General features: G+C 38.2%; 1 protein-coding gene across 2 annotated transcripts; it reads right to left on the reverse strand.

Annotated features, from left to right (window-relative positions):
* Positions 1 to 143: 143 nt before the first annotated feature.
* Positions 144 to 21,274, reverse strand: CSDC2 (cold shock domain containing C2). Of its 2 annotated transcripts, XR_015796169.1 has the most exons (5): positions 21,118 to 21,274; positions 11,856 to 12,048; positions 6,361 to 6,483; positions 2,228 to 4,273; positions 144 to 516 (listed from the first exon to the last, which is right to left on the reverse strand). XR_015796169.1 is itself a non-coding variant. In XM_088140993.1 (4 exons), the coding sequence occupies exons 2-4, from the start codon at positions 12,029 to 12,031 to the stop codon at positions 4,111 to 4,113; spliced, it is 462 nt and encodes a 153-aa protein (XP_087997119.1). In that variant the 5' UTR covers positions 12,032 to 12,048; positions 21,118 to 21,274; the 3' UTR covers positions 144 to 4,110. The 2 variants fall into 2 exon arrangements, 1 of the variants encoding a protein (XP_087997119.1); XM_088140993.1 differs by having other exon boundaries at positions 144 to 4,273.
* Positions 21,275 to 23,472: the final 2,198 nt, after the last annotated feature.

Consider the following 23,472-nt stretch of genomic DNA (forward strand, 5'->3'; position numbering starts at 1 on the left):
AATAGTTTCCACCAGGTTAGTATCCTCCATCTCTGCATCAAGAACTCTAGGACCAGCCACCCCATTCCCTTTACCCAACATCCTTAGACATTGTCATGTCCAAAGAGCATTGTGAAAAGGAAAAATGTCAAGACAGGGAAGACTCTTGGAAAGTCACTTTAATGATTTATTGCCAGTGTTACAAAGATCAACATGGGATCAAAGAGGCAAGAACCACACAAAAAGTTGTCAGAACACAGACACACTATAGATAACAAGGTTATTTCAGAAAGAATTAAAAAGCATTCTCAGAGAAGTCACAGTTTTGTGGCACTCCCACTGGTATTGCACCATCAACGAGGGAGATAGGCTAGAAGCTGCTGGTGTTACATGTGTGCAGGACATTCCTCTGGCTGTCACAGGGAGATGCCTCATACAGCAAAAGGAAAGTGGCTGCCTTCAGATCCTCACTTCATTGGGCTGGACAGCAGCTGTTGAATCTTGAGGAAAAGGTCCAGAAAAATTCTCCCTCTGTATCTATGTACAGGATGAATGATAATTTCTTTAGTCACTATTCCCCATTTTCTCTTGTATGTATGGAGTTTCTTTTCAGAATAAACCATTGGGAATGTTTTATTTAGTTTTTTAACTGAAGGAGGCAGAATGTTCACATAATCACTGGCATAATGGGAAGAAGAAATTTCAGGAACAAAAGAAAACTAACGTCCCCCAGAATGAACTTAACCAGCTTTTGTATACCTTTGCTTGGAAAGACATTTCCTATTTCCTATTGCAAACACATTTCTAATAAACCCACACAGAGACTTCCTGGATTATGTTAATTAACAGTATATTGGGAACGAAGGGAGAATGTTATTTTTTTTTTAATTTTCCTGTATGAGGAAACAAGCTTATGAGGAAGAACTAGGCTAGAACTTTTCTTAAAGCTGCACCCCATTTCTACCCACATCAGGTTTATGGGGGAACATTTTAAAAACTCAACTGTGGTGTGCAATCCACCCAAGAAAGAATTGTGTGGAAGCCTTCTCTAACTTGGCACCCTCCAGGTGTATTGAAACGGCAGATCCCAGAATTCCCACGTAATGTGGCTTTCCGGGAGTTTCAGCCCCAGCAAATCGGAAGGGAACTAAGCTGGGAAAGGTTACATTGACCTTACACTTTAAGATACGTGGACTTCAACTCCTGAAATTCCCCAGCCAGTCTGCTGGCTGGGGAATTTCAGGAATTGAAGTCCACATATCTTAAAGTTGCCAAGTTTGAGAAACACTGCCTTAGACTATGACATCCTTACAGACAGTTCTGGTATCATTCGGAAGCCCCCAAATCCATACAGCTACCAGAGGTTTCTTTTTAGCCTTTTAGGCTGAAATACAAATACAGCAGAACAAAACCCCCTCTGGGAAACTTGCATAAAATTTCCCATGATTCTAGGTTGGCAGTATACAGTAGAACTAAACTATCTGTGTGGGACATCCCCCTTGAAAACTAAATATGAACATCAGGCTGTCATCGGAGGACTATTTCTACAGAGCAAACAGCCTATCCTGGACCCTCAGCCTCACCTCACACCTAAGTGCAAGTTTGTAAAAGATCAAAGGGGCTGAAATCCCACAAATATGAACAGTAAAAGTATGTTAGACAGACATTCACACACACACCACCTCATTAAGGACTCTGGAAACACATCCCAAATACAAAAAGCATCTCTTTATAGACACCAGTCTTATCCCAACGTACTGCAGTACCATTATGCTAGAGGGCCTACCTATCAGGCTCCCTCATCTCATTCAAGAGTACCTCACTACATCCTCAGCTCTCACATTCTTACTTACACCATTTATTTAAACACACCCACTAATTGCTAGAAGTTTGGTGCTTGCTTCTCATGCATTAATTTAAAAACTTACCATCCATATACATCTTTCTCTCCAAGATCATACAGCTTCAGACGTGACACTGCCCAAATGCTTTCAACTCAGCAGATCATACAGTTTAGACTGCTTGACAATTCCATGCAAGTTCCTAGTGTGTACATGGTATCCTAGGAAACCCTTCTTAATATATCTAGAAGATTATTATAAACCCAATATTGTGCTTTTAAACAAGACCCTGTATATCCTGGGGAATTAAGATGTTTGGGGAAAGACTGGGTAGAACTAGAAAAACTGAAGGAAACTCAATACAATACTACTAGATACCATTATTTAATACTACCCATTAATCTTACCTCTGGTGACCATTCCTTCATCTCTTCTATACATAATCCTCATTCTCCAGACACACAGAGGGTAATCATTAAAATGTCGAAGTTAGAACAACAGAAGGGAGAATGGGAGAATTAGCCTAAACATCCATTCTGAGAAAACATGTCATGAAAAATATTCAGAAGTGCAATTACATGCAGATAATACTGAAGCCTACATCTCTGAAAATGTAATAAACAAAGATGCTATTGTTCAAGCAGATCTTCATGGCCAAAAACTACCATTCATAATGGAAGAGGATAAAACAGATGCTTCCTGGTTATTTTATTTCAGATTTTCCTAGCCTGGTACACTCCAAATGTATTGGAACTGCAACTCCCAGTAACATCTGGAGGATACGATGTTGAGACGATGTTCTAGTCTCTTTTGAATGTTGTAACAATATAGTCTTCTAACAAAAACAGCTTAATCTGCATGGGATTTTATTATTATGTATTACTTTCAGTAGACACAAATCCAATCATGGGCAATACTTAACACTGTAATATATATGAAAAATGCAATGTGAGCAAAATAATACATTTCAGTAGAGGCTGAATTCTAGAATACCTTTACTCTTGGACACACGCTTTTAATGGCAATTAATGGAAAAAACATATATTACTATTCCTGTATTACGGTATACTTTGCTACCATTTAAAAAAACAGATGCAACTTAGTTTACAATTAAGAGCAGAAACAAGAAAACCTTTGTGTTAAGTATAACCTGAATGTATATCACAACAGTCTGGAAGCAAGATACTGCTACAGTTCAGGCTACCTGGGACAAACCACTGTGGTGCATATGGAAAAAAATTAAAGTCAATTTGAGACTAATAGATTTAGAAAGGCGGCTCCTTCAACCACCTCCAGCAAACAATTATCTGCAAAATTTTACTGACTCCTTTGCATAACAACAAGCAGAAGATACTAATTTTGAATTTGGTAAGATCATCCTTTACAAGACCAAAAAATCCCTCCACCTATTTTTAGACAAGTTTGAGCAAAACATCACAGTGAGTTATCAATTTGTCTTTAGAAATACTCCTTCTTTAGTGTTACATTCTATTGGATTACTGCATAACTACTTCAGATACTGTGTATGAAATGTTTTTGAAAGAAGATTTGCAACTAGACCAATAATCAAATACACAACAGTGGTGACCAAGCTATTGATCTCAGTCTCAACCAAAGTTGAACAGAAATGTAGAGAAGTGCCATCCATGTGCAGGAGCAAGCCTGTAGGCTTTTTCTTTGCATATGATTATACATGTAAGAAATACACCCCCTCCAAAAAAAAAAAAAAAAAACCTTCACGCATCCCTGCAGTTTGCATGATTTAGAAAAGCTCTGGAAGAATGACAGCTTCACTATGTTTGGACCATGCAGAACTGTGCCCTGAAAAGTACCATTTCATTGAGTGCCTGTTCTGGCTGAGAAGGGTGCTGAATAACAATGCAACAGCCCCTGCTGAGGATGTAAGGGAAAAATTTGGTAAAGGGGCAGGATAATAGACAATTTCATTATTAATGTGTTTAGCATAGCAACCAGATAAATATCAGTCTTTGTGGCCAATAAATACTACTTTGATAATACATTTCTTCTGTCCAATTGGGTACAGCAGGAGCTAATGACTTATGAGTAAATCTACCCAGCAACACTTTTCCACTTCTTGCTTGCCTTCTATAAACAAAAAAGCACATTTACAAACTAAAGGTTAAATCTTAGAAAAGACAAGATAAAATTGCAAACATGTCACACAGCAAACAAAAATTGCCAGCCTGGCTCTTCCATTGCTCCAGCAGTTCCACCACCCACCATATCACTCAACTCCACTTCCTGATGGCCTGCAGGCTCAAGAAGCAGTTTATGAGCCAATTATTTGGCCTGACCATGTTTCATGCTTTGTATGTGGTGCTAAATGGGTGAGCACCACCTCCACAGCCTGGAACTTCTGATTCTTTGGTGGGATGGGACAGATTTTGTATGTGACCTCATCTCCTTCTACTGGGACATATTCCCCCTCAATGCTGAAAAAGAAAAAGAGGAAGGAACATTTCAGAGCTCTGAACAAAATTATGGTGGAAAGAAATTGATGTAATTAAACGTGACAGACAAAGCATAACAAATTAAAAACCAACAGTATTCCCCTAGGAAGCTTCAGTGCATCAGTATCTGGATAAGCAATTGCTAAAAACAACATACAGAGCTATCAAAAAAAAAAACTGTATAAAATTAAACACCACAACAAGATGGGAATTACATTTCTCCAAACACTTGGTGCATTTTGTAAGCATACTCATTTAGGAAGAGTTCTGCCATCCTAGCAGAATTAAAATGTTAGGGTTTGAAATATTAGCCCAAATTTATTTTTAATAAGATTTTCTATTGCATTTACCATGAAGCATCTTTCTGGCCACTCAAAGATGACAACAGAAAATGGTTAACTCTACATCTTTTAGCTAGAAGACAACATTTACAGTAAGATTTTTTCCTGTTTTGTGGAGGAAAACCCTGTTTTCAGACACAAGCACTGGCTTCAATTGAGCGTAATTCAACTTCTTTGTTGAATAATTCACTGTATCAACAAAAAAAACTCTTGCCGCTACCAAAAACACACAAAAATGGAAGAATAACGCATGACAGATAGCAAACACAGAAAAGTAGTTAACAATTTGACCCTTAGTCACTTGAACTGTCTCCGAATTTATCTCCTTTCAGCAGAATGGGAGAGAATGATTTCTTGCACTCAATAGAATTTGGAATTGATTTTGGATATGGGGCAGGGATCTGATATTAGCATCACCTTGTCTTGATGGAATACACATAGATTCCCCTCTTTCAGAAAGAGACCCTAATTTCCCCAACCCACCTAGCTGAAGCCAGAACTACCAGAAAGGCTGTCTTCCAGAAGATGATGTTAATGGGATCTGATAAGTTCAAAGGGAGCAGTTGTTAGAGCCCAAATAACTAATGAAAGAAAATGGTGAATGATCAGTGAGAGAGAAGTCTTGTAGCACTGCAGAAGCAGCATGCATGAGGGTGGCCACATAAGGATGTGCCTCGCCAAGAGCAGCTGCCTATGTAATGTATTAGCCACTAGCTCCCTCTTTCAAGATTTCTTGTAAGAATCTCAATAATCCTGAACCCCTGTTCTTGATGCCACAAGACTCATTTGTATTATTGTTTAAAGGCACACCAAGTAAAATGATAGATCTGTAGGTCAAAATGGTTTTGACTGTGATGGCTAAAAAACTAGAACACGGGAGATGTTCCTATTCAACTTTCAGGCACAAAGTTGTAGCCATCTGAGTCCAAGTGATCAATAAGGCTGGGAGAGATGATGTCTGGGCATTTCAGGAGATGGCACAAGGGCTCCTTACTCATCTCCATTAAGGCAAATTTGAAGAACCAGAGTCTTCTGGAACATAATGGAGGGATTAAAATCATCCATGTTTTGACCATCTTCACTTAGCACACTGCTTTGAATAGTGTTGGTGGGAAAGCTTTTTTTCAGGACATGGCACCACCAGAACATCAACCCCTCTGCCCTGCTGTCTTGAAATTGGGAGAAAAAGTGCCTCATTGTCATCAACAGGCCAAATGATTTTTGGATTTGGGGTCTCCATCCCATTAGGCTGGCATTGGGTCACCTGAACCAATCTATGATTGGTATTCCTTATCAATGCAATGATTGAGCTACCTTACAAATCCTCAAAACAAGGGGACAAACTGACAATTCAGAATGCTCTGCACACCACAGATACATCCACACGTGCTTGTCTATCTTGCCACAACTGGCTCAACAGAAAGTTCCAGGAGAACAGTATATCCTTGTAGAAATTGAAATGGAAGGACTGTATCACAGATGTATATAAGTGATTATTGTATTAGAGTATGCAGAGGAGCAGGAAGATAGACAAAGTTGGTTCATACATTTTTTTTTCCTGTCAGCATCCATACGTGAAAGAACATGTAGTGCATGAGACTACAGTAATGTAAATGATGCAAGTTGGGGTGGAGAGAGAAAAGAGGGATCATGACTTACAAACATGCTATTTCTGCCCCACACACAAGCCACTAAAAACATAAATGTTCCATTCCCCATAGAACTCACTCAGAAACGTGTACAAATATGTCTTCTGTGCCATTCTCTGGGGTGATGAAACCATGGCCCTGGGAGCGTGAAAACTGCTTACAAACACCTTTGTAAACAGGCCCAGCAGAGGCACGAGCCGTCCTAAGAAAAAAAAAAGAGGAAGAAGGGGAAAAAAAGAAAGATGAAAATCAGTCTGAGCTATTCTAGTATTTCTTGCTATTACCTTCATCAACAATATGAAATCCTACTTTTTCATGAGAATGATGCTTTAAGCTAATAAAATGTATGTTTAAAAACAAAGAGTAATTGTGCTATAATAAGAAACACTGAAAAACATCTTCTGTGTGTCTCATATAAGACCACCCAACATATTATCCTAGCTTTTTATTTATCTGCTTCTGACATTAATTTGGCCATATGTACAAGGATAGACTCCATGGCGCCTTCCAGATTTTCTACAACTTCAGCTCTTTACTACCTTTCACTATTGGCCATGTTGGCTATAGCTCATGGGAGATGTACCTGGAACTGAACTTCTGGAGATTCACATGTTGTCTATCTCTAGTCTATATGTTCTTAATCTCAGACTGTTTATGCTATTTCAACAATGCAATATTTCTGTGCAAATTAGATTCTCCAGGATTCACTATTGTCATTCAGTCACTTTGTATTTTTCATGAGCTGATGTACATCATTTTGCCAGGATTATCTGTCAAATAAGATAGTTCATGTTTGTATCATCAATGATAGTATCTGGCCAACCTGTTTTCTGACAGCCTCTTTTTCAATTGTCTTTGATTTTTTTAAGCATCAGGGTTTTCCCAGTAATTAATACTTTCACTTTACGTGTCCAAAATATGTAAACTTCAGCTTCATTATTAGTATTTCAAGTGAGCAATCCAATTTTACTTCCACTACTATTGAATTATGTGTACCTCTTGCAGACCAAGGTATTCTCAACAATTATTTTTAGCATCACAATTCAAAGGCATTCAAATTTTCTTCATATACATGTACGTATACTGTATATATATATATTTTTTGGACCAGCTTCCATGGCCATAGGTTAACTACTGGAAAAAGTATAGACTTGACAATAAGTACCTTTGTTGTCAGTGTGATATCTCTACACTTCAATATTTTTGAGCCTAAGAAGATAAAGTTGTTACTACCTCAACTTCTCCACAAATCTGAATTAGGTTAACATTGCACATTGACATAATCTTAGATTTTTCAGTACTGAACAGGCCAGCTTTTGCATTCTCTTCTTTCATCTTCAACAAGTTTCCTTATTTGGACTTCTGGTGGAGGCATGGCGAGCTAAACACATCTCTGTAGAGACTGGAGATGATGACTGAGGCAAAGACCAAAGAACCAACGAGTAGACCAGTTCTTCGGAACCTCTCTGGACAAGGAGAGAATAGGAGATTGTGCATGTGCTCCAGATGGCTGCTCCTTGCGAGTAGACTGTAGGGCAGCAATTTTCTGTGGGTTGGAGCACTGGGGGACAATGGGATTAGCCATCTTGTTTGCAACTGTGGTGGCACTTTTAAAGGACATTAAGTTTGCTAACCTCACTTCTAATCATTTTTGAAATTGCTTATTTAACTATAGAAGAGAATATATGTAGCTCCAGGTTGAACTGTGGAGTTCTTGGTGTTCTGTGAGCTTGGTTGTTTGGTTGCAGACATTTTATTACCCAACTAGTTAACATCATCGGTGCTTATTAATTTAATTATGTTATTTTATTATTTTATTATTTATTATCTAATTATTTAAATATCTTAAGGCTATTAGAGGTCTTCAGAATGACAAGTCTGAAAAATCACCTGGTGAGTGTATCTTTGTTCCTGAACAAAAGAAAAATTTACTATAAGTTTAAGTACTTAAAAGAATTTGAAATAAACAGCAAAATCTTGTTTAAGATTTCGAACAAGAAAGTTATAAACAAATTAAGAGTCCAGACAAATTTGGAATATTGAAATTTTTTACTATAAGATTTTGGAATTAACTATATAAAATAAACAGCTTTTTATGAGAACCAGAATTGTTTTGATTACCGCAAGTCATAACAGCAGTAAAAGACCTTTTGATTAAATTGGACACTAGAGGGGACTAAAGTCCAGGCAAAAAAGAAAAAAAAATCTTGCCTTTAGGATTGGGATTTACAAAATGACACAAAACACTGTAACATTTGAAATATTAAAGGAGATTGTCAAAGAATGGGGCCAGAAATTAGTAACCACAATATCAACAATATCAGTAATGATGTCTGCTTCTCTGGATAAATCATGTCTAAAAGATGTTAATGAAGGAATGACTAGCATGAAACAAATTTTGCTTGATGCAGTAATAGTGGAATCAGAAATATTGGATTAAAAAAAGTGTGGATTATAGAACATACAAGGCATTCAAATTGGAAATACAAATGATAGGAAAAAGTGTGGATTACAAGATAGAGAAGAGACAAGAGAACGACCCTGATAAGGACCTTTTACTGGATATACAAAACAAGCTGGTTAAGACTGAAAATCAAAGGGGAAATACAAAGTCAAATCAAGACAATGACCTGGGTAATGACTTTCCATTGGATTTACAAAAGAGATCTGCTGAAGCCTTGAAAAAGCCTCTGTGATTGGAAAAAGAAAAACATCTGAATGAATTAAAGATCAAGATTGTTAGAAGTAAAAGAAAGGAATATAAAGTTGGTTTGTTTAATTAAGCTTAAAATAAGACATTTTATAAAGCTCTGGTAACTCTTTATGGACTTTTTACTAACACCAGGACTGAAAAGTTCATAATTTATGGTATTGCATATAGAAGGGATGAGTTATGGGAAGAAGAGATATATTTGTTTGCAATCTTATAGGGGGTAATGAGTTATCAAATTTGTTTTTATTTGTTGTGATGAAGACTGAAAGTCACTTCTTTACATATTTTTTTTCTTTATTATACTACTTTCCTCTTTTTTCTTTTTCTTTTTCTTTGCGCTTTTTATTTTTCCTCTCTTTTTCGGAGTTTAATTTGTATTTGCTTTTACTATTATACTTACAACCTTTAATAAAAATTAAAAATGGAAAAAAAAGAGTTTCCTTAATTGATCTATTTCATTTCCTTGACTCCTACTGATTATAAACTGCAAATAGTACAGGTACTCCTTGGCTTACAACAGCAGTTGGAACCGGAATTGCTGTTGCGAAGGGACACAGTTGTAATGTGCGATGTCATGTGGCTGCGCCACTTAGCGACAGCAATTCTGACACTCCTGGTTGCTGTCATTAAATGGGAACCATGCGAGTCCTTAACCAAGGACCTCATGTGACAGCAACTTCTGACTTCCTGTAGACTTCCCCATTGACTTCACTTGTGGGAAGCCAGCAGGGAATGTTGGAAATCATGATCACATGACCGTGGGGACGTTGCGACAGCTGGAACTCCAAGGACCCATTGTAAGTCCCTCTCGTTCAGTGTTATTGTAACATTGAACAGTTGTTGAACGAATGGTCATAAGTTGAGGACTACCTGTACTTTAACTGGATCAAATTGAAAGGTTTTGAACAGTTCGGCTAGTAGTTCATCAACTGTTACAATTTTTTTGTTAGCAATGTTTTCTAGAACCTGTTTAACTTCAGTTTTGAAAATGTCACTTCTTTAGCCTATATCATCAGTTCTGTTATTTTGTTCGTACAGATCTTCCATTTATTCATACCATCTTCTTTTACCAATAGATCTTTACCTTTGTTGTCTTTTATGGAGGCCACCTTTGCATAATAGGTTCCCTTAACTTCCATGATTTCCATAAAGCTCTCATCTTTCCCTTTTAATTGTTACATCTAAATATGCAATCCAAGGAAATTGAGGATATTTCCTTGTCTCTTGCTGTTTTCTGGGACTTGATGTTTACTTGAGCAAATATGTTTGTTGCCTTTTGCTTTCCACCTTTTTCAATTACTTTCAAAGTAACAGAAGACAACCATTTCACCTTCTTTTGCTTTTTCTGCATATCAGGATATTTTTGTTTTGCTCCAGCTTTACAAATGTTATAGCAAATGTTACAAACTTCAGTCCAGAATTGTCATTTATCACACCTGCTACATTAAATCTATGATTTACCGCCACTGTATAATCCTATGGACTATTGCTGAATTGTATGTTATTGGTTTGATGAATGTTTAATTTAAACTGTAATTTAGAAAATATTCATGATCTGAGCTGTAGTCAGCACCAGGTCTTGTTTATGCTGACTGAAATTTCTGATTTTGTTTGCAGCTTATATTTTCAGTCTGACTTCAATGTTGTCCAACCAGCAATATGTAAAGTCATCTTTTAGATTATTAAAATAAGGAAATTGCTATAAACTTTAAATTGCCTCAGCAACACTCTATTAGTTTGTCTCTTGCTTCCTTTTCTACACTGAAGCCAACTTTCCCATTATTCCAAATGTTATTTTATTTTCAATTTTAGCACTGCAATCACCTATAAAAAGAATGCCATTTTGGGGGTGTTATATCAGTAAAGCATTGCACATTATCATAGAACTATTCAACTTCTATTTCCTCTGCCTCTGTGCTATTGGATCACCGCAATATTTTTTTGACTTGGATATGAATAATGATGGCTATTCCACTTCTTCTATGATTTCTCATCCACATTAGATCTAATACTCTTCTTATGTAAAGTGACCTATTCCAGGGCATTTCAGTTTGTTGATTCCCACAATGTCAATATTTATTCTTGACAACATCAAGTTTACCTTGATTTATGGCTCTGATATTCCACATACTAATGATATATGTAACTATGTAGAATCAAGCTTGCATCTTGCCTCTGGGCACATCAGCAACTGGACATTCTTTCAGCTTTAATCGAGCTACAACAGCAGCACCAGCACTGTTCTTACTTGCCTTCTATTCTTCCCCAGTAGTTTATTGTACGTGATACCTTCTAACCTGGGGGATTCATCTTCCAGTATCATGTTGACGTTGTCCTGGTTGTGAATATCCATTTGGTTTTCTTGGAAGAATATTGAAGTGGGTTGCCATTTCCCTCTCTAATGGATTGTATTTATCCTCATGTATGACCTGCTCCTCATATGTGAACTTCCAGGAGTCATAGAAGATGCCCAACCGGCAATTGTATGAGACAAAATCATGGATTAAATAGGGCTATGGCCTGATCCAAGAGGACTCTTCTTATGTTGACTTTACTGAAATATGGGCACAATTTGATTTATCATTCCATGGGGAACTGAATAACCAAAGTTATCAAAACAGCAGCATTACAATGTTCTGCTGTTCCACTAGGATCAGAATGTGTAGAGAATCAGGGAGAAATAGGCCAGAACTACATGCACCTGGGAACAAGGACAGAGATGCAATTATGACTGCAATTCCTCACTTCTTCCAGCCTCAGCTAATAGGCTCCATGTCATCAAATTCTACAGCAAAAATCCAACTGTCATTCTTTCTAAAAAAAATCATTAATTCTATTTCTGGTCAACTTTGGATACTTACGCAGAGTAAGTCCTTGTTCTTTTTGTGGGAAGGGGGCTGGGTAAGTCCCGAAGAAGGTGAGCACCCCTCTCACAAATCCGGCTTCCCTCCCTATTGAATGGGAAAATAGGCCATACAGGTGACTTTGGAGAGTGGAGAGGAGGCACTGTAGATTGAGATGTCTGGTCAGATGACATGGTGGAGGGGCTGTCTCCTGGAATGAGAGAATCGGTGTCAGTGGAAAATCAAATAAGCAGCAGTGCTCAGCTTTTAAATCTGACTTGCAGTGCAAGCCGCAGGCAGAGGAATAAGACACCTAAGGAATTTTTTTTTAAGTGCATAGTAATTTTAAACACAAGCTGCAACAACACTAGTGTAACTCCTAAGATAATTCAGTATACATTTAAAGCCACTTAAAAATAATTGGTTCATTATTGTATTAAAAGTACAGAGGAAGAATCGCTTTAAAACAGTAAGGAATGAGTCAGGCTGTGAGAACATTCAAGAGCTGTATAATGTGATGCTTACAACAATATTCCCCATTGTAATGTTGGCTAAGAAGTCTGGGAATTCCAGACCCAATACCCCTGATAGACAACAGTCTGGGGAAGACTGTTCCAAAAAGCACTCAAAATTCCCTCCTCCTCCATCTTCTATACTCTATACTCCTTCTCTCTCTTTTGTCAGGGTATAACAACAACAACAACAACAACAAATTAAACTTGTGCTAAAGTTATTGAGAGTTGAGAGGCATAGTACATCTCTACTCTAACCTGGCTGCTCTTATATCCCAAGCACGCTCCTTCCCAATTAGGTCATTACTTTGCATTCTAAGCTATAGCCACAGTTATTAAAAATGATAACTCCTTTTTAATTATTTTTACTTCCATATCTAACAACCACTTTCATCCTGACCTTCCACCAGTTTAGATGCCTGTTTGGCAACTACACATATACATCATGCAAAGCTATGATGTGGTTTGTTTTGTTTTGGCTGAGCTTGTTGTATGAACTCAGACATGATATTTGCATTTGACTTAGTGTAATGTGTGAAGCTAGCTAGTGGTGACTTATTCAACAAATCTTGGTTAAATAAATCACAATGTAGCCCAACAGACAAATTCAGACATAGACAAATGTTTTTCAAGATCCTCCGAAAACTGAAGGAACAACCTTTAGGGGGTAGTAAATCAGTCATCTTCCAGCTGTTTGATAACAGCAAACATCTGGTTTTGTTTCTACTAGAAGATTTATGCATCACATAGCAAACAATGTGTGTTAGTGTCAAATCCTCAGTGAGTTATTTCTTATGAAATGCGAGGGACAGGAATGCCACTTATTCTTTGTTCCAGGACAGATTAAATACATACTGGAACCCAGGAACACTTTAGGCCTAAGGAAGTCTGATATTATGTACTCCTTGGAAGTCTTTTGCCTTGCAAGCTGTAGATCCTACCTTTCCACATGTAACACTTGTACCATGCATCTGGGGCAGAAGCAAGCCCTAGAAAATACTGGCTCACATCCAAAAGAAGCCTAACTATTTCTATGGAATTACAGCACCAACCACCAATTTTTGGATTACTTGAATACCTATTTACAGTCTTAAGTCTTAAAACAGAAGATTTTATCTCACAGGTACCTAAACAAGCAAGGAAGCTCTCCTATTGAGACTGTATTTTCCCTGGTGACCGTCAATGGCTAAACCAAGGCTTCCCAGATAACGGGAGGGCACAGGTGCCATTTAAACTTGCTCCCCTTTTGCCAGACAAAGGAGAGTGAGTCATGACAGACAGCTAGGCTCATGCTCCTCTTTTGTGGAGCTATGCAGCACTACTTTTCAGAACTTCTTTAATCATAAAGACTGAAGTGCAAAACTGGAACAATCCCAGACAAACCAAGATATAAAGAAAGCCTTTCCAAGGCTACCGTGAAAAACAAGTCAAGTTAACCTTAGAGGTGAAAAGAGCCACAGTATTCATAGAGCACTAAGCATAAATTATGGTTTGCAAACAATACACTAAGGCAGTGTTTCTCTACCTTGATGACTTTAAGATATGTGGACTTCAGCCTCCAGAATTCCACACATCTTAAATTTGCCAAGGTTGGGAAACACTGGACTAAGCTGGAGACCATTGCAATAGAAAAAGACCATTACAGTAGGAAAGAACCAGGTCTTTAGGCAGCCAGGTCAAGAGACCCTCTTGCTGAGATGCTGTTCTTTGGGAAAGAGAGAGAAAGGAGGCTGCAGCTGGAAGGACATTTAGAGGGGTAGATGGAAAGCCCATGACTTTTTGCTTTACAATATTTCTGTACTCTTGCTGTCTTTGAGAGGAAAAAACCCTGTGACCATTCCCATTATATCTCTGTCTCTAAGCTTATACAGTTTTTTCTTATAAACTTGGTTCACCCATTGCATTAAACATACTGCATATACCAACTAAATATCATTTTGTGATTTATACTTTTAAATAAAGATTTAAAAAAAACAGCCTCTCTAACCATGTACAACTAACCAACTTCCACAACCGTGAAATGTTTAAGGATTTGGAAAAAAAAGGTGCATTGACACAACACAGTCTACAGTGTTGTTCAAACCCTTTTGCGCAGCCCCCCATCAGCTGAGTGGCCATTGGAACAAGAACTGGACCTTGTCTTAATGTCTGGGATTAGCTGCACTAAAGAGTGAGAGCTTCCATTCATTTCTGGCTCTGACAAATTAATCTTGAGGAAATGGAGCTAAAAACAAGCTACCTTTTGTTATTTGATGTAAGAATACCTATCACCAGATACCATAAGACAATATGCATGCTGAATACTATTAAAATTCCTACTTTCCATCATGTTATATTAATACTTCATTAAAGGGACAAGAACATATTAAAATTAGATATTAACAACAGTAATGTTTATTTATCTTCCAGGCATGCTTAATGAGGATGAGGAGTTATACTCTAATACGTACTCCTGGAGTGTCAGATGAGAGAAACCTGCCCTAGACTGGTACACTAAATTGCTGATCCAGATTATATGAACAGATTTTACATGCAGTTAAACCAGTCACAGTGTAAAACTGACCATGTAAGCATGAAGCTGTCCTCATTAGCTTGCTTTCACATGTTTTAATGAAGTAGTAATATAACAACACACTCTTACTTCAAACACCCTGGAGTATTACTGTATTATCTGTTCCATATTCCTATGTATGTTCTCTAGGAGGGTTGCAGATTTTTGCAGCCAGAAACAGCTCTCAGCTTACTTTCAAAAGGTGTCTAACAACCATCAACTGGGGCAGAAAATTGGGTGGACAATTTCTCCAAGGGAAGAAGAAATTCTCCAACAACTTTTGATCACCAGAACCTCCCACTTAACTGGTGACTTCCCATTACTGAAAAGCCCCCATGGGCAAGTTCTATCATTATATCTTTTCTTAGAATGATATCAAAGTGTGAATGCTCAGATTGCAGACCAATGGACAGATTATCTTGTCTTTCACTCTATATTTATACATACCCCTTGACCATCTTGCAGCTAACTCAGGGCAAGAACTCAACCATCTACCTGAAAGTATTTCTCCAAAATTCTTTCCTCTTTTGAAATAATTTCTAAAGTAAATTCCCCTTCATGTATTGAATGATATCCAGGGAAAAAATTGCAGGTTACTGACAAGGGTAATCTGTTGTTCCTCCTGTGGCAGCCTGCCAGGTACAATATAACAGATAACAGTAAGAAGATAAAGAATATAAGGCTTATCTAGTCCCCTTTGGCACCATTTATGTCAGCATGTGACCTACCAGTGTTAGATTTTCCTTGAAGGAATAAGGCTTTTGACAAAACAAATTCTCGCTCTGCCCTGTAGGCAATCATTTACTAATGTACAGATGCTTTCATGAACTCTTTACCAAGTTAGAGGGAAATAGTGTCAGGTTTCACACACTGAGCTAACTATTTATGATTGAAACACATAATAGTGTCTAGTTTCTGGACTATTAATTTGTTAGGTATTAAAGAAATACATTTATATACTGCTTCATATGCCAAAAATCTTGAGGTTTACAATAAGAATGTAGTAAAATAACACTTAAAACAATTTTAAAACACATTCATTAAAGTGGGGGTGGATTACTCTTTCAACATTCATACCTGGAAGGACCAGGAAAAGAACAAAGTTTTCAACAGAAACTTAAAATGTAGTATTTTAACTATAACAATTAAGTGGTTCACCAAAAATGTTCAGCCCAAGCACATTATATGACCCAGGTCAATGTCAGAAGCAGCATTTTATCCTGTTTCAGAAAGCAGTCCTGGGTATACTTATTAGCTATTTTGAAAGAATGGAAAAGTACTGCTTTGGGCTAGGACTACATATGTATATGAACACTGACCATACTCCAGTTAACAGAAAACAAAGGTTGCCCGTTGCCATCTGAATTTATATTTTAGGCCAAAAATATCACAACAGCAGTAAGATAAGGATGCCAATGCCAGTGATCAGAAATTGTCTCTGAACAGATGTCCATTCTATCTTTAGGATATGGTTTTATCTATACATAACTAAAGAATCCAACAGGAAGTTGGTAGGATGCAGATCAGCACTTGTTACCTACCTTCAGTTTATAGATTTAGAAGTGAGCAAAACTATTTTGTTGATCTCTGAAAATCAAGCTAAATGATTGAGGTGATACAATAGAAAATTCTGAAAAAATATCTGATGGAGTATCTGGAGGTTGAATCATGGCAACTGGACTTCTTTTCTTTTGGTTTGGACAAGCAGCGAAACGTATCAAACCAAAGAAAAGAAGTCCAGTTGCCATGACTCAACCTCCAGATAATTCCACCTGGATGACTCAGAATCTTCCTCAACATAGCTGATGGAGCATAGGAATGTAAGAACTGTCCTTTATATAGTATTTATTATTTGCCTCTCATTCATTCCGGGCCCAAGATTTGTTTAGAAACCCTTAAGTTATTTTTAGTGAAATAAATTTCAGAATCTCTTTTTAGTATACAAAGAACTTGAGAAACATCTCTGACCTGATCTTACAACAGCTACCTAGATATCCTTTGGACATTTAAAATAAGGGTATTATCATGATTGCCTGCAAGATATTCAGGCAATCTTTATTCAGAGGTAGAAGGCTGTAAAAGATGTTCTGGTTTTAGTCACTATGATAAATAATCATAGAAAGATAATTTTTTCATAAATGTGTCAACCCTTAAAAACCTATTTGTGGTAAAGAATAAAAGACTATCATTGCATGATGCTGAAATTAATTCCCAGTATTAAATATTTCCTTTGACATCCACCAAACCTACTGCCAAAACATTATTACTGGATACCTTCAAAACTACAATATTTTAAGATAATGCAGTTTCTCATTCATTCATACAGATTTCCAATTTATCACTAGATACTAGTAGGGTAGAAATAATAATTAGTTGCCCAAAGCAATACAGAGAAGAATATTTGCTAATGCGATATTATGGGCTAACATTGCTAAATATGGAAGAATGCAGTACGGTATAAATATTCATGTCCTTTGCTTCATCTGAGCATCCTTTCAAGCTTTTGTCAGTTTCTTGTATTCATTTGCTGCTAGTCATCCAAATCCCAGCTGCAAGAGATGCAGAAGGTCATCCTACTACGCAGATCATGTCAAACCAGACATTCAAATATTTATCCCAAATGAGATCCTGGAATATTTAGCTCCAGGACAGTGGACCTGTGGAGGACAGGGTTTCCGAGATGGTATAATTAAGCCTGCCCTTTTTGGTGATTTAGGCGACCAGCTTTGGGCTGCAAAAACCTGAACAACTGGTAGATGGCAGCAAAATGACACAGAAAACTCTTGTTGCTGCCATCTAATGCTTGCCTGGATTTTGCAGCCCAGATCTGGTAGCTTTGGTGCTTTACTGTAAGATGCCTTGAGTTTTGTTAAGATAAAAATAACTAAAACAACTAATGGAAATATATTACCACTGCTGCTAGAGACCCAAAATCCATTGTGATAGAACCAGTCCCTCTTCAGACTCAGATTCTACAACCTATGCAAGACTGTTTGGCTTTTTTTTAGATATCACAGTTCATGCTCTTCTAATAGTCATAGCAGATGCAGAGAATGACATATGCTAGCTGAAAATTATGAGAGTTGAAGTCCAACACCTCTGGAGAATACTTGATGGGAAAACAGAGTACCAGAAAAGACCCACATATGAGCTATTGTTAATAGCTTTTAAAGGTTATTTTGAGACCACTGAAAAGTTTTCTTAATTAAGGAATGTCCATTTAGAGTGAGGTCTACAAAGGAATAACTCAATACAGTTAACCTAACTGTTCCAAGTAAGCATGCTTAGAACAGTTTGGTTAACTATACTCTGTATACTATACTATACTTTGGTTACTCCTCTGTAGTAAAGGCAATTACCCGTGTGTGCAAGGATGTATGATAAAATGATTGCCTGACTGAACTTAATGATGTAGGCCATTTAAGAAATTCTCCTTGTGTAAAAGTGCATAACAGACAAAATAAGTAACTGAAAAACCCTGAAATCTTTTGTAACATTAATGTCCATTACAAAAAAACCCAAACCTTAATATGAACCCTACAGATGATGTAAGAGCACACACAGGATCTGACATACTATGTGTGTGTAGTTGGGTTTGTTCAGACTCATTTTGAGCTTATCAGTACCAAAGAAATATGGATTTTATGCCAGACAGAATGAGTAACCTTGAATGCACAAGGCTCTGTTCACAGAACACAATCAGTAAGTGGAATTTAGACAAGAAGGCAGAATTCAATTTGCTGCACATGCCTTGTTCACAATTCAGTGTAAAACCAAAGTTAGATTGTGACACATCAACTTTTCACTCTAATTTCCTGGTGTCATATTTATTTATCAGGAGACAATTTGGGGAGACAATATTAATTTATTAAGTTTTTTTTTCTCCTATTTTTCTTATAATAAATCTTGTAAAATCACATTAGTTATTGAGCAGGGGCTATAACGAACAAGCTTTGTTTCTTAGAGGCCTTTGAATAATGAGAAAATCCTTGTAGTTTCAAAGCGTCTTTACCCCATCACCATTTGAGCTGGTAAAATAAATACCTCAATAGCATTTTTGTGCACACACATACCACCATAAACAGTCCCACAAACCGATCTCATTTCTAAATCCTATCACTCTTCCATGTACCTGAAGTTCTGTCACACTAAAGGAAAATGAATTGCCCAGAAAAAATCATTAACATTTGTTTTCTCCACCCACTCTTCCCATCTGTACAAATATACAAGGTAAGTATATTAATGCATTGGTTCTTCCAACACAGACAGGATGCAGATACTATACTAAATGGAAGCTTTCACTCCAGATGCAAAATTAGTCATTCTTAATTGGATTTCCAAGTGGTAATTGGTTTCCACTGTCTGGTCTCTCTCATTAGATCCTTAGTTTTTTAAGCAAAGCATCATATATGCATAGTTCAGAAAAGAGAAACATTGTTAGTTTTATGAAGACCAAAAAAAAAGTGTTTATTTCATGCAATGCTAGCAGGCAAGCCTGTTCTCTTTTGCCAAATGGCTCCATCAATTAAAAATACACACTTAAATATAGTGCCTTCCCAAACATCCCCCAATTCATCCTAGGGAAGCCAGGAAAGAAAGAAAAAGATCTATTAGAAAATAGATCTTTTCTGGCCTTTTAGCTTCCAGAAATAGATTGACCCCAACTGTATCTAGCCATACAACGTTGCTTTGATAAAAACAGCAGGGCCCCTCTTCAGGCAGATCAACAATTTAAACTATAGCCATACAGCTGGTACAGCAAACTGACTAAAAGACTGAGGTACAAATCTAATTCAGGGTAATGTTCCATGCATTATCAGCTAAAATTACCTTTGGTCCACAGGAGTATGAGCCATAATCAATGTTAAATCTTAAAATGACACAGCTTATTTTTGCTGCAAGAGTTACCCTTTTGGTGGTCTATTTTTAATGCATATATTTACACACACACGGCATTTACTAATGCCACAAAACAGCCTCCCAAATCTATTGCCTCAGATGTGTTAGATTCCACCTCTCTTAATCTCCAACCTCTTTTCTAAAACCTTGCCATAAAATGTAGTTATAAATCTTTGATTACTCTTAAGGAAACATAAACAGTCATGAACATGTGATTAAATATCACACTTATTTTATTTTGCTCTGCTTCACAGTTCACTTTTATTCCCTCTCTTACACTTCCTTCTTTAGAGGCTCAAAACTATATAAATGCCACTGAACAGGTACAGATTAAATCCTTTTATTCCTTTCCTAGGAAGACTGGTACAGAGGGCCATGTAAAGGGAAACATGAATCACTTTCACTTCCATATTATAAATTTGTAGCAGGACTCATCACTCCTTCAAAAAGGGAACTTCTATACAAAAGGAACCTCTGAACGTAAACAGTTTTAAAAACCCACCCACCAGTAACTGGGTTTTCTTCAAAGGCTACCACTCCCCTCCATAGAACAATCAGTCGCACCCTTATGGAGGAGCCATAGTTAACTAGGCACATTTGCGACCACTATTTAATCTAAGGAGATGAATGCCATCTTTATGATCTGAATATAGAAACATCCTAGTACTAGGAAACCGGGCATTAAGAGGTGGGCGAGGGGAGAAGCGATCAAGACCAAAAGGGGTGGGGAAGGAAGCATTTGACAAACGCTACAGACCGCCTTTATGTTTTTTCTAAGGCAAACACACAAACCTCCAATTACGGTTTTCGCATCACTTCCTCCCGCCCCCGCCCTCAAACCCTGGCTCCTTGCTCCCCTGTTAAATTGTACCCTATTAGGGGCTACAACTGACTATGACATATTTCGAAAACCCCTCCTTGCGCGTTTATTTTGGGGCCAGAGGCGCCTTTTCGTTCGGAAGAGGCGAGAAAGGCGTCCCAGCTGATTCTTGCCTTCAGAGAGACAGCGACAAACAGCAGGCTGTTCATCACCAGGAGACGTGCACAAGCGCGCGCACACACAAATCGGAGAAAAAAAATCCAACGCCTTCCTTCACGCACATCCGAAATCACACTCGGCTGTCACCCAGCACGCGGAATTGCGCGTCCCAGCGCAGCGCTAATGAATACGAGTCCCACGCCTTCAGCTCCAGCACCTCTTCGGGTCTTCTCAGCGTGGCTCCTTTTCGCCTTTTTCAGCTCCCGGTGCTCCTCCTAAAGCTGGCTAGCTGCAATCCTCAAACCATCCTTGCTCCCTCCCAGAGAAACGATCAATTACCTTCGGGCGAGCGGCGGTCCTCTCCCAAAACGCTTTACTTCAAGGCTGCGCCTTTGCTCTTCCTCGCCCGTTTTGATTATAATTTTCCTCCCCTCTCCTAGACCACCAGCACCCTTCTGGTGAATTTAAACCGGGGGTGGGGGGCACGGAGAAACTTACCCTCCTTCCTCCTGACGTCAGAATAGTGGGAGTTAGAGGAAGGTGGGCGGGGTTTGGATGGCGATTTCTGTCCCAGACTTTAAAGAGACATGGGTTGGGAGGGCGGGGGAGAAGGGAAGAGGAAGGATGTGTCCTATTGAGTTGTTTTAATTCGCGTAGAGAAACAAAGCCTTTTCTGCGAGTATTTGCAAAATGCATAGCTGGTCAGACCCCTAGAAGGTCTGCAGGAGAAAATCCTGGGTGGAGCGGAGGCAAGCTTTGCAAAAGGGGGCCGCGTGTGCCAGGTGGCTTTCCCTGGGCCTTGAAGCTCTGGCCTGTTGCCTTAGTGTGGTGGAGGATGCTGTTCTCCCGTCCTTTCTTCTGCAGTGAGGTTCATCTCCAGTCTGGTTGAATGAGTACCCGAGCCTATGTGGATTTGGAGGGGCAGGGGATTAGCTTTGCCTTAAGCAACAAAATACCTTGGGTTGAGTCTGGCTGATGGAGTCCCAGGCAAATCAGGGAGAGCAAATACACCCAGTATATGCCAGCAGAGTCCATGTCTTGCGAATATTTCTTATTGGGTGGGGGAGCAGAGGCGGCTCTCTTGGCGTTCTTTAATAGTTGTATAGAAGAGAAGATGACTTTATTAGGAACTGCATATAAAGGTAAGAACCACCCAGTTGCTGAAATTGCCTTTCCTGCACAACTTTTAAGAAGGCATGTGGATTTTGCACTCCTTTGTGGTTGGTCAATAGGCAGGCCCAATTCCAACCATGTCTGCTTATTATTTCTATATTAAGAATTCTTTCTTGCTACAATTCTACATGTTCAGTGTAGCGTAAGCAAAATAATAATGCCCCCAAAGCTATCCTGTGGCTCTGTTTGCCCAACACACTAACAAATGTGGTTAACAAGTACCTGCTAAAAAATGAAGTCTGCAATTCTATTCTCACTTATTGGGGATGAGGCCCTTCTAAAATTAGAATTTCACATGTAATTGCCTATCTAAACCCGTATGATTTTCTGCAGTCTTCCCCAGTCTGACCTCTTATAGGACATTCCAGGTTTGTTGGGACTGTAATTTGTATCACTCCATGTTAGCTGGATGATACTTGCAATCTGTTGTAGAGTACCAAGTTAAAGGAGCCTGGCTAGCTTGGCAGCAGTTATTTGGCTAATAGGGCAATTCTTTTTTACTGCCTTATCTTTTTCAGGGATGGGCAATTTTATTTTTTTTTTTGGCCTGGTCAGTCAAGACTAATGATGTGGTAACCTTTGCAGGGGGTGATACCAAACTTTTTCAGCCTATTTTTTTTTCCTTTTCTTAGGAGCTTCAGGAGGGAGCAGTTAAAGTACAAAATAAGTATGTGATTAAACCTTGCAGAAACTTAGTGGACCTATAGCACTTTGTATTTGCATATCACACACACACTTACCCCCAAAGTAGGAAAAGGTTTAGAAAATCATCAGTTTTGCCACTGAAGTTGTTAGGTAATTCTGGGTGATCTGGGAAGAACAAATGGGTACAAAACTACATGTAACCCAAGCGCTGCAAATTCCCCATCCCTCTTAAATAGAGATACTAGTGAAGTTAGGTTTTTCTGCATGCAAAGCATGTGTTTGTTATGGCCCCTACAGATAAAGAGGGAAAGAACTGTGGGAACTCTTCTAGTTGGTCACTGAGGCATTCAAACTGCAGGAATATTATCAAGACTGGAATTTTAAAATCCCATGTGGGGTCACTTTTCTATTATCTTAGAAGGACAAACTGTTTTCTGAATAAAACTGATGATCTCCCAGACTTCAGCACATCTAGACAATTGTTTGTACATAGCAGTGGTTTTTTTCACATCTGTTATTAAAATTTCTCTCAGTGTGGCTTTAGCTAGAGAAGATTGCTAGGCTCCGCATACACAAAAGGAGGCTACTCTGTGTGCCAAGATGCTTGCATTCACAACAGATTGTATCTGAGACTTGAATATAAATACCTTCTACTGAAGGAGGGGAGATTTTATACCAGTGGACAGAATCTCAACCAAAAGAAATCAAGCAGTCTATCCTTTTGTGTGGCTGAGGATTTGCTTCCTCTTTCTCTTCACTCCCATATTTTTATTCATAATAATTGAGAATTATGTATCAACCATATGAGGATTCAAAGTCTCCCCACCAAGATATAATCAACAGATCTCATATTTGTTATAAACTTGAACAAAACTA

The sequence above is a fragment of the Python bivittatus genome, unplaced genomic scaffold, assembly GCF_059951505.1.
Source record: "Python bivittatus isolate LINGU-HERP-01145 unplaced genomic scaffold, Pbiv_v1 ctg000330_np1212, whole genome shotgun sequence".
In the NCBI taxonomy this organism is placed as follows: Eukaryota; Metazoa; Chordata; class Lepidosauria; order Squamata; family Pythonidae; genus Python; species Python bivittatus.